This window comes from Artemia franciscana, chromosome 2 (genome assembly GCF_032884065.1).
Source record: "Artemia franciscana chromosome 2, ASM3288406v1, whole genome shotgun sequence".
Taxonomy (NCBI): domain Eukaryota; kingdom Metazoa; phylum Arthropoda; class Branchiopoda; order Anostraca; family Artemiidae; genus Artemia; species Artemia franciscana.
This window is the reverse complement of record NC_088864.1, coordinates 33,754,234-33,766,710: the sequence shown is the minus strand read 5'-3', so window position 1 is coordinate 33,766,710 and position 12,477 is coordinate 33,754,234. Positions and strand designations below refer to the sequence as shown.

At 33.6% G+C, this 12,477-nt stretch overlaps 1 protein-coding gene across 5 annotated transcripts in view; it reads right to left on the bottom strand.

Moving 5' to 3' along the window:
• Positions 1-12,477, bottom strand: part of LOC136040376 (aryl hydrocarbon receptor protein 1-like) — a 158,992-nt gene that overhangs the window by 19,121 nt on the left and 127,394 nt on the right. For all 5 annotated transcript variants that reach the window (XM_065724644.1, XM_065724652.1, XM_065724637.1 and 2 more), the window contains one exon: positions 6,843-6,949. In XM_065724644.1, the coding sequence (XP_065580716.1) occupies positions 6,843-6,949 (107 nt within the window). The remainder of the gene's footprint in view (positions 1-6,842; positions 6,950-12,477) is intronic.

Here is a 12,477-nt window from a genome sequence, read left to right as displayed (position 1 = left end):
TCCTCTTCCAAGCCCCCTTAATAAGCTACGTAATTAAGGAACAAACACCAAATATACCAAATCAAATTATTAGAGGCATGGTTCTGGCAGCACAGTGTTGGACTTCGAATTAGAGCCTATTGTGTTCGATTCCTGTTTATCTTTTTTTTTTCAATCACGGTGTGTCCCTTGTAAATGACTATTTTTCAGATAATTTTACTGCATTTGCAAAAGTGATGCTGTCATTTTTAAAGCATGTCCCGGGAAGGCATTTTGTCAAGCAGTGGCACACGCAGAAAATAATGATGGGGGGGAGCTGACCAGGGGTTCCTGGGCCAAGCAACGGAAAACTTTTAAAATTCCTTAGAAAAAAAGGTATTTTAAGCCTTTCCGTTTACGTTTTGAGGCTAACTTAAAGTTTACTTTAAGTTTATTTTAGCTTTTTGAATGCAAGTTTTCAGTAGGGGCTAAGTAATGAATGATAAAACCGAGGTCATTAAAATAAAATTTAAAAGAGAGTGGAGTTTTTTCTTGAGGGGAGGGGGACTGTAGCCCCTTTAGACCTCCCCCTGTGGGTGCGCACCTGTTACCAATCATTTTGATTCAAAAGGGAACAGCGCTCATCCAGTTCATGGTTAGCAACGACATTCTTAGTAGACCAGTAAATCCATACCCCAATGAACGGCGTAATTTTTCTAAATCCTGCGGGGGGTGGGGTCAAAGTTGGAGCAAATTTTACCAGATCAAATGAAAATTACAGAGAAAATTGAAAAACAAGCCATATAGTAATAAAAAACGTAAAGATGTACTAAAAAAACTGACCTGTTTTTAGTAAGATAAGGTATGGCTTATCTTAGTTTTGAAAACATTTTTGAAGAAACTAAATTTAAGTTTGGGGGAACTGGGGGGGGGGAAACTGAGGTCTCTGAGGGGAAGTTGCCCCCTCTGCTCCATAGCAAATTATGCCCTTATCCCAACTCATTGCCAATTAGTGGTTGGAGAATTGTAGGCATGTGGTTTTGGAACCACTCAAAGTGTTATATTAAAAGATGGATTACTTATTGCTATACTTACTTATTCATATTATTTACTTGAAAATTCCACCGTAATATCCTGTCAATATATAAGATTGTGTATCCAAAGAGGAAGAAAGAAAAATGAAAACAGTTCTGTAGGAGAAATCAGGTAATTCTTTCCAAAATTTTTGAAATGAAAAGAAACTTAGTTTATAATACCATTTATCGTACTTATACAAAAAATGATTTTTTTTTTGAAATTTTAGTTCATTTCCAAGTAATGAGTGGGTTTTATATTTAGGGACAGGTCAAATAACTCCCTAAGCCTAAAGGCACATTTCTGCAGAGCCAGCAAAACTTTCCACAAGCATGTCGGTAAGTAAACTTGTCCGCTTAGTTAACCTTTTGTGTCGAAGCTACTCGCCTGAAGCTAATTTCTTATGTACTACTAAATTAAATTTTATAAAACAAAGAATTAAAGATCTATTTCATCTTTTTCATAAAAAAAAATACAAAAAGAAATGACTCTATGTTTTAACTTTTTTCGCTCTAAACTTATTTTTTTCTTCAGTTCTTGTGCGACTTTATTCATTCAGCTCCTTAATAAGGGTTGAAGTGTCTTATCTCCCCTAGATTGGAGGTGGTTAGAAATTCTAAAAAAAAAAAAATTCAACTGAAACTAAGGAGCAACATTAAAAATTAAAACGAACAGAAATTATTCAGTATAAATAAAAAAAATCATGGCAGTGTTGTTTCTATATTAAGTTTTAATCGAAAACGAGCAAAGATTAATTTAAAAAAAAAGTTTTCCCAAGGGAAGTAAAGAGCGATGTTGAAACTTAAAATCAACCAAAATTATTAATTCAAATCCTATCAAGTATATATCAATAAAACTAGCGCAAATAAATCAAATATTGATATTTCCCCATGTTTGCGGGAGAACAGAAAACTAGCGCTTTACTGAAAACACGAAAGCCAAGAACAAAAAAAAAAAGAAAATTGATTTAGGAGTCAAAAGCAAGTACGTAGCCCCACAACAACAAACCAATCTATAACACTTTCCATAGTGTTACAGGACCTGCGATATCAGTAACTTTCAGTATGCAATAAAAAATTATCTTAAAAACTTAGGCGTAGAAATAATAAGTTGAAAGTCACTAAGCAGCTTACATAATAATGGATTGGTTTATCAGGTAATATCTGAGTCTCACCTAGTGTTACTCGAAATGAATAACATATCAACCGTGATATGAACTCTGGAAATCCAGTTACTTGCCTCTATAAAACGGAAAATTTCAAGTTGTGATACAAATTCTAAAGCGAGTCTGTAGCTTTAATACTAACAAGATTGCTTCACTTCAAACTTGTCTACAAAATAATCATGAACTGCCCCTGTCAGATCCAAAACGACAGTCAATCATTGAACTGAGCTTATTGTGCAGAGGGGATGCCAAATTAAACGAAAAAAAAAGGAAAATAAAGCAACAATCTAAAAATGCTTTACTTTTATGCTGTTAAAAGTGTCCTTAAATGGTTTATTTTTACCGTACCAAAACTCCTATATAGTTTTGTGTTTTCGGTAAGGCGCTAATTTTCTGTAACCCTACAAATATAGAGAAATATCATCAGTTTATTTATTTGCACTAGTTCTTTTGATATATGCTAGATAGGTTGTGAAAAAATAATTTTTGTTGGTTTTAAGTTTCAACTTTGTTGTTTACTTCCTTCTGAAAATCTTTTTTTAAAAATTAATTTAAATCTAATAAAGGAAATATTGCTTAAGTAAATATTCGATAGCAAGCTGTTAAGTTGCATTTTTCGTTCTGTTGGTAAATCTAAAAAGCAACATTTCGTGAGGGTATGTTCGTAGTCTAACTATAAGTAAATAAATAAGGGTTTATTTGCAGAAATCGAACAAATGCACCAACTACCATCGGTGAATAGCTTTTTTTTAATTCTTAAAAGTATAAGGAATCCACAGAAAATTCTGTTTGGAAATGGATTAATAAACAATAGCCAAAGCATTCAACAGATATTTTGACTAAACATTTGCCCTTTTACTTCCCGCTTAATTGCTTTCTATTGGTTATATTTTGATTTTTAAACTTCAAAGCAAGATTAAAATTGCGATAACTCAACAACTCTTGGACGCAAAACGAGGGATTGAGTAAATTAAAAACATGTCAACATGGTTTATGACTATCATAAAGGCTTTTAAATGGCCAACACTTTCGCCACAATCGGGGTCATGTATTGATGACGCTTTCATGGTAATGTAAAAAGCTTTCCAGAGAAGTATATTACAACTTTGTGCACGCGCGTAGTCACTTTCAGTTTAGCTAGAATCAAAAGCCTTTCTTGTAAGGGTTTTATGATTAAAGTGTTAAATGTTAAAATCTCTCCTTTTATACTCCTGAAAATGGAAATGTTTTCTGTATATTCCCACATCAACTATTTATAGCAAACCTAGATCACTAAATATAGTCATATTTTTTCTAGGATATCTACATTTGATGATCGTCGAGTGTCATACCAACTGAAATATACGTTTATGACAAGTTTAGACGAAATTTGAACACACAGATGAAGATCACAAGTAAACTTTTTAGCCTCAATCATAACTTTTTTTGTTAAATTTCTTAATGGCTGAAACACAATCTGATTGTTGGTAAAATAATACTCACCAGAATAACCAAGATAGTTCGACTAACAGGATAGACCAACAATGTTTATATCTATTTGGCTAGTCACAAACAACTTTCCTTCAGCATTCTCGCGGATAACTTTATCCTAGATCGATGTTATGATTTCACATTGAACGAAATAGTAAGTAACAATATTTTTTTTTCTGCCATCGAATTTTGTTTATTTTTACATAATCACTGCTGTGTTTCTGTGCAGGTGTTAATATACCAAAGTAGAGCTGTCTTTTTTCCACCAAACAATTCGAGCAAAAATCACAAAGAAAATTTCATTTGATGATCACTAGTTTCGAAGTTGTTAAATTATTTTTATAAACCGTAGGGTATCAGTAGAGTCTCAACAAACAAGTTTTTCTAACTAATGACAAAAACTTGAGTACACCAGCACATTATCCGCCTTCCATTATAGATACTGTCTGCATCAATCACCCAGTCGACCCAGGCCTTCAGCTAACACCGTTGCTGCTGAATTGATAATGAAAAGCATGGGAAATGATCAGTCGCCTTTTTTGCTCTTTTCTACATTTTTAAATTAATAATTATGTTTTTTCTTTTCTCAAAAATATTAGTTTTAGTTTTTCTTTGTTGATTCCTTCTTTTTTTAAGCGGAAGCTTCAAGAATAAAATGTTCGGAGTTTCAAAATTGAAAATTCCTTGTAAAATGACTTTTTTATTACGTTTTTTAACCGTCGTTATATAATTTTTTATTAACCGTTGTTAACGACGGTTAACGACTCTTTTATTTATTTACTTGTTCGATTACTTGTTTGTATCTGAAACAAAGAAGTCTGTAGGTTTTTTTCACTTTTGTTGTTGTTGTAATCGATAGAACGTAATAGCTGTTAGATCCTTTATTTTCTCATTTATATGACAACAAGAAGTTTTTTTTATTAAGCTTCAACCATGCCAATTGCTTAAAAATACAACTGTTTTGTATAATTGAACAGGTGCGCACCCACGTGTGGGGGGGGGATAAATGGGCTGTATCCCCCCTCCAGAAAAAATACATTTTGTTTTTAAATCTATACAATCTGCTCGGTTTTATCATTCATTCCTCAGTCCCTACTCAATACGTGTATTCAAAGAGCTAAAATAAACTTAAAGTAATGCCTTTTAATACCGTTTTTTCTAAGGAATTTTAAAGCTTTCCGTTGGTTGGCCCAGAGACTCCCGGCCAACCCTCCCCCCATAATTATGTTCTGAGTGCACCACTGTATTTGATGCAAATTGTACGGAAGATTCCTATTTTTTCTTACATTGACAAAATCGTACTCTATTGCTGACTTTGGCACGCTTCGAAATTCGCTGATTTCCCCACCGTTGAAATTATACTGTATGCCAAGTTTTTTAAAGAAAACTTCAAAAACATTTTCCTTATTAATTGAAGACTAACTGAAACTACTTAATTAACTAATTACTAATTGGAAACAGTCATACTCATGTCATGTTCAAGCTTTTCTTCAGGACCAGAGTTTTTGGTTTGAATTTGAAAGGCAAGAAGAATGGACTTCTTATCAGAATTAAATAAAGGAATAAGTTTTTTTTTCAGCCAAGTAAAGATCAACACTAAAACTTAAAATCAACTAAAATTATTACGTTTTTGAGGGGGATTGCCCCCTCCTCAATGCCTCGCACTTCACTAAAGTTTTTTTAATACTTTTAAAAAGCTTCTTACTGTTCTAATTAACCGACCGATGATTCTCGGGATCGTTTTTGAAGGACAGGGAAAAAAAATTTCAAATATTAGAGTAACAAACGAGGTATTGGGGAGGAGGCAACCATATAAGTAATAATTTCTGTTCCTTTTAATGTTGCTCCTAACTTTTAGTTGAAAAATTTGTTTTTTTTATTTATTTCTGATCGTTTCAAATAATGCCAGGAAATCTCCCCTCCCTCCACGGAAATATGCTCTTGAAATTTCAATCCCAGGGAAAATTTGCCTCGGATAATTACCATTAGCATCTTTAAATGTAAAATTGAGTTGGCAAAGAAAAAACAAGACAAAGTAAAAAGAATATAGTATAGGGATTCTGGCAAATTCCCCTAGAGCAAAATTCCCCCTGAAAAGTTCACCCCCCGTAAAACATGACTCTACATAAAAAAATTCACCCCGTGGAAAATCTGTCAGCAGAAAATTCACCCTCCCCCTTCACTCGAAAAATGTGTGCATACTTCCCAATAACTAATACTATACGTACACAACTGGCAAATTTCATAGCTTAAAGACCTTTCGATAGGGGCTGTGGAGGGTCATGCTATCTTTAAAGGCATAGTTATTGGACCTTTGAACTATACTGAACAAAATGGCTGTCTGAAACTTTCGATTGAAATATTTTGGCAAAAAGAGGGGCGCGAGAACAGGGGGACTAGCTGCCCTCTAATATTTTTGGTCACTTTAAAAAAGGCAGTAGAACTTTTAATTTCCATTCGAATGAGCGCTGTTCCGAACTCTAAGAACCAATAGTTCGATACGATTACCCCAGGGAAAAATACACGCAACCGTGATCTTTCTTTTGACGAAGAAAATGCAAAATTCCACATTTTTGTAGATGGGAGCTTGAAACCTCTACAGTAAGGTTCTCTAATACGCTGAATCTAATGGTGTGGTTTTCATTAAGACTCATTGAATTCTAGGGGGTGTTCTTACTTTTTGGAAAATCAGGAAAATTTTACAAGGCTCGAACTTTTCGATGGGTAAAACTTTTAAAGTTTCGGTTACTATTGAGCCGTGTCGCTCCTTACATACAGCTCGTTACCACGAACTGTTAACAACTTTCGTAACTGCTCTATTATAAAAGGGTATAAAATAAAGCGAAATAGTCATATAGTTCTTTTGAACTATACCCAGAATAGTCTTTTGTTGTGTTGTTAGGCTTACAAGCAACTCAAACTTTTATATTATCTTAGCCCTTATTATCTTAGCTTTATTCATGAATATATGACAAACATAAACATGAAAATATGATGTACATGAAATGACACTGACAAAAAGAAGTATGATTTTATAGGATGTACCCCATACCGGAAAAAAATCTGATAAAAGCAAATCTTTTTGAAACCTAGATGATGATCTGAGAAACTACTCGCTGTCGATTATATTTTTCTGAACATGAATTTTACCGATTGATTAAAGACGCAAACTTACATTCTTGGTGAGCACTGGCAACATATGCTAAATCGTCAGGATGTACAAGGTCATAGCCACCCATCGAAGAGAGTTCTGTATCACTCTGACCAAGCATGGTTCTTCCCCTAGAATAAAAATGAAATTGTTTAAGTAATTTTACAGGATCTAATACATACTTGAACAAAACTTAACGGAGCCGGATTGGCAATGGTTGGTACTGCTTACATTTGTTCTTCAAATAAAAACTGAAGTTTAAATTCTGGAAAGTTTTACAAAGAAAAAGAAGAACGCGTAAGGAGAACAGTCTAAAAGCTCCCAAGATATGAGATTATATAGCAACAGAATAAGAAGCAATATTCATAAAAATCATACTTCCTAATAAATCGAAAAACTTTTTAATGAAATCTGTTCCCTTCTGTCACTTTTTCTTTTTCTGTTTTATCTCTTTTGTTTGCTTTTTTCGTTTTTCTTTTTTTCTATTATGTGTGTAGATGTTTTTCTATTTTATGTGATTAATTCATTAGTAGGCTACTTTAATATGTGAATGTTTTATTTCGTAATCCTCGTGCCTTACGGGCCATGTAGCCTTTGTCGGATCTCTGTTTGTGTGTATTATTGAGTTGTTGTTTTTTTTTTTTTTGGAAATACACAAATCTATAAATGAACATACTGATCTATACATAAATATAAATATATAAAAAAGTGGTTCTAAAAATCGTTGTACAGCTTTAAGCATTAAGAAATAATGCAAAATGTTTTCATCTCGGCTATTTTGAGTTCTCCTTGGACCACATTATTCTGTTACTAATTTTGATTTTACATTGTTGACAGAAAAGATTTACAAAATCTAAGAATTCAAAAACTAGATAATCAAATTAGAATATTATGTATTATATCCTTTACACAGAAATATTTTAATTATGTTCGTAGTCTTTATGCTGTTACAGAATAAAGATTAGAAATTAACAGTAGGTCCATAGAAGCAATATCATTCTACCCAAAAAATGTCAAGGTTCTTATAGTTTTTTTTTAATTTTAAAACAGTTCTGGTGTCTATTTTCGGGCTTTAAAATAGTTCCCATTTCGATATATATGAAGGTTTATGCTAAGTAAAAGACCAGTAATATAGAATATGGAATATTTAACTCTACTTTAAAAAGATTCAAGCTTATGCAATTACTTCTGTCATGGACTGTTATAACGTATGCCTGAGAAAGTTCGTTCAGAATTTTGCTACTTTAGTAACGATTTAGATCCTTAGAAAACGGAAACATTATCGGCAATCATTAATCACGCTTAACTATCAATACGCTTAGACGTCTACAAGGCGGTGTTTATAGTTTTCATAGAACCACAAATCATCTCGTTGACGCCACTATCAAACCCATTTTGACCTAATGTGCAATGATCGTCAATTAGAGTGTCCTTTATGATAGTTTAAATTGACTGTTGGCGGGACCAATCATTTAAAAATCGATCTGTTCTCTTCGACAGCTTTAAAGACGCCCAATGGCTCTAGCCCATAATGACTACAATCAATCCATGCAGAAACTTATGATTTTTGACGAAGGCACCGTTTCCCAAGAGCTTGACAATTTGACAAAACTCTATTTGAAGAGCTCCAATTTATCCAGGCTTATTTAGGCGTTTTCAAATTACAATCAATTTGATTTGAGGTTTGTAGTAGTGTTTATTTTCTTATATATTATGTTTATAGATCATTACGGTTGGGAGTTAAACGAGGAGGGTTGCCATTCAATCATGAGGAATATGTTTGTATAATATAACCTATATGTAATGACTAACTAACTGAGGAGGGTTGCCATTCAATCATGAGGAATATGTTTGTATAATATAACCTATATGTAATGACTAACTAACTACATATTTCTGCTCGTTTGTTTTACACTTTAGCAGGGTTTGAACGTCCAACAATCCCGAACATATGATATGGGCCACATAGAGCCGAAACAAAAATCATAGGCAGTGGAATACGCTGTCTAAGTAAAGATACAGAATAAGTCAAATTATTACCACAAATTGTTCAACATTATATTGTGACATATTCCCCACATTTAAATAGCGACCGTATTTCAAATCTGAAAATATTCGAAAATAAAGGTAGAATTATTAACTTATCCGTTGGGCATTGTTTGAGAAAGAATATCCAGAAAAATCTGAACAATTCTTGGCATCGTTATGGCAAAAATCTTAAATTAATTAAAAATTGCCAGGGATGTAAATTGGACGGGAAAATTGACTCCTAGAGTTTGAAAATGACCTTCCCCTTTGTATCTTAGTTAAAAAAAATGAATTTTATAAAAACTATGCAAAACTTTTTCTTGTGTAAATCAGAGTATGGGGGGTTGTACATTTCTGGAGGGGGTTTGCACTAAATATCTTTTTTATATTTATATTTCCCTTCACAAGCAAAGCTTGTGAAATCCCAGTGCTTCATGATAAAATTGATAAAAATAGAAAAAGAGAACGGGTTGGTGCCGCTTATATGTGCACACAAAATTTTTTAAATTGTGAGATAGCATACATACTTTGTTTATATTCACTTTACTGTATTCTCAGCAAACATTTCATACATCATGCTGATGCAGAGGTAAAAACCCCATAAGTAGTGCTGGCGTTGTGAGAAATGCGGCTAATTTCAGTAATAATTCTTAACACATTAATGTCAATTCTTTTTTGGAGCTGGTTAGAAGACATATTTAGAAAAGCGAAAATAGCGAGAAGTCAGCATAATATTGTACATAGATGCAGTCCTACATTTGTGGGTTAGTATGTGAATCCAAAACGTAAGGAATCGGAGGTTATCTGTGCTTATTAGGCATTTCAATGACAAATAAGAGAATTGGAGTTTAATAAGATACTGGAAATAAAATTATAACAATTAAGTCATTCCTGGAGTAGATCCCGCTCTACCAAATTCCATGACCAAGCTACAACCGATTTGACCTATCTAGTTATTAAATAAAAAAAACAAGTTTTTTTAACTGAAAGTAAGGAGCGACATTAAAACTTAAAACGAACAGAAATTGCTTCGTATATGAAAGAGGCTGCTTCCTCATCAACGCCCCGCTCTTTACGCTAAAGTTTGGCTCTGTCTCTCAATTCTTCTTTTTAAAACAGTAAAAAACTTTAGCGTAAAGAGCGGGGCGTTGATGAGGAAGCAGCCTCTTTCATATACGAAGCAATTTCTGTACGTTTTAAGTTTTAATGTCGCTCCTTACTTTCAGTTAAAAAAACTTGTTTTTTTTTTATTTAATTTCTGAACGTTTTTGAATCAATGCTTGTTTTGATTTTGGCTCTCCGCAGAGGAATAACTAAAACGAAATTTGCATTTTTTTTTTTTGGCTAAATGGCTTTCTCATAATTTTGATCGAATGATTTTGAGATAAAAAGAGCGGGGGAGGAAGCCTAGTTGCCCTCTGATTTTTTGGTTAATTAAAAAGGCAACTAGAACTTTTAATTTTTTACGAATATTTTTAATAGTAAAAGATTTACGTAACTTATAAATTAGCTTACGTAAAGAACTTTTGTATTCTCATATTTTTATTACATATATGAGGGGGTTCGCTCCCTTGTCAGATCCTCGCTCTTTATACTAAAGCTTAAATTTTGTCCCAATTCATTAAGAATGACCCCAGAATCACAAAAGCCGTAGAATAAATAGTTGAAATTACTAAAAATACTTTAACGTAAAGAGCGAGGTATTAGGAGGAGGTGAGCCCCTCAAATGGGTAATAATTTCTGTTTGTTTTAAGTTTTAATGCTGTTCCTTACTTCCAGCTGAAAGAACTTTTTCATATTTATTTTTTCATTGTGTTTTTAAATAATGCTAGTAAATCCTGCGCTCCCTTCATGGAGATTTTCTTCCCCCATGACAAATTATCGATGGAAAGTTCCCCCAGCATATCCCCCTCTTCTCAACCCCTCCCCCAACCAAAAAAAATCCTCCTGAAAACGCCTGTACACTTCCCAATAACCATTACTATATGTAAGCATTGGTCAAAGTTTGTAACTTGTTGCCCCTCCCATGGGGACTGTGGGGGAGTAAGTCGTCCCCAAAGACATAGTTATAAGGTTTTTCGACTACGCTGAATAAAATGGCTATCTCAGAATTTTGATCCGTTGACTTTGGTAAAATAATTAGCGTGGGAGGGGGCCAAGGTGCCCTCCAATTTTTTGGTCACTTAAAAAGGGCACTAGAACTTTTCATTTCCGTTAGAATGAGCCCTCTTGCAACATTCTAGGACAACTGGATCGATACGATCACCCCTGGGGAAAAAAAACAAAAAAAAACAAAAAAACAAATAAACACGCATCCGTGATCTGCCTTCTGGCAAAAAATACAACATTTTTGTAGATAGGAGCTTGAAACTTCTACAGTTGTGTTCTCTGATACGCTGAATCTGATGGTGTGATTTTCGTTAAGATTCTATGACTTCTAGGGGGCGTTTCCCCCTATTTTCTAAAATAACGCAAATTTTCTCAGGCTCGTAACTTTTGATGGGTAAGACTAAACTTGATGAAACTTATATATTTACAATCAACATCAAAATGCGATTCTTTTGATGTAGCTATTGGTACCAAAATTCCATTTTTTAGACTTTTGGTTACTATTGAGCCGGGTCGCTCCTTACTACAGTTCGTTACCACGAACTGTTTGACAGTACGAATATCATTATAAAAGGCAATAGCCTTATTTTATTTTTCAATAGCTTCTTTTTATTCGGGGAATTATATTCACTGTATATCTACCTTCTTATTCTTCAATGATTCTATTTCTATCCTATTTGGAGATGTTGTGGGTGCATTCATTTCCACCTTTGAAAGTTTTAAAACAAGAGTATCTAATTTTGAACTCTAGATTTTAGGAAGTAAAAGCACCTTAAATATCAGGGGAAAAATTGACCTGAGCGAATGTGGTGAAATAGGAAGCATAGAACATTTTCAATTTTGCAATTATTTACGCTCACATTTTTACTTGACAAGGTTTCAAAGACAATACATTTGGAAAAATATATATGTGGAACATATTATAAAGTGGGGTGGATGACCCCTATTTTTCCCGTTTTCCTTCGGTTAAAGACGAGCATGGATTAATTAAAAAAAAATTCTGCTTGAAGTAAAGAGCAAATTTTACACTTAAAACGAGTAACAGTTTTATAGCTACTTAATATATTATATTTTTTTCAAATTTTAGGGGAAGGCATCTGTCCCCCTTGCCACTGTCAAAGAGGGCTTAGAAAAGGGCCGAATTTTTTCTATTGGCCTGAAACGTATTTGGAACTGTGGGCTAAAGGGATCCCAATACAGAGGGAAAAATATAATTGCTTCCTTTCAAAATGCAGCCAAAATAGGGCCTTAGAAGTTCAAAAAAACTTTTTTTCACTGCTGCTCGGTTGCTCTTGCAAAGAAAATATGCGATCTAAGTACATCGGACATATTAAAACAATAAATTATCCCGACATGGGGATATTAAATATCCCAAAATTTGAACGGAGCCTTTAGAGTTGAAGTTCACTGCTAATCAGTTTCAGCTGCATTAGCTTGTCCAGGCATCTGGCGTATTTATCTTTTTAGCATTGCTTTGTTACATGTGAATGAAAAAACAAAAAAATCCTATTAAGTAAAATAA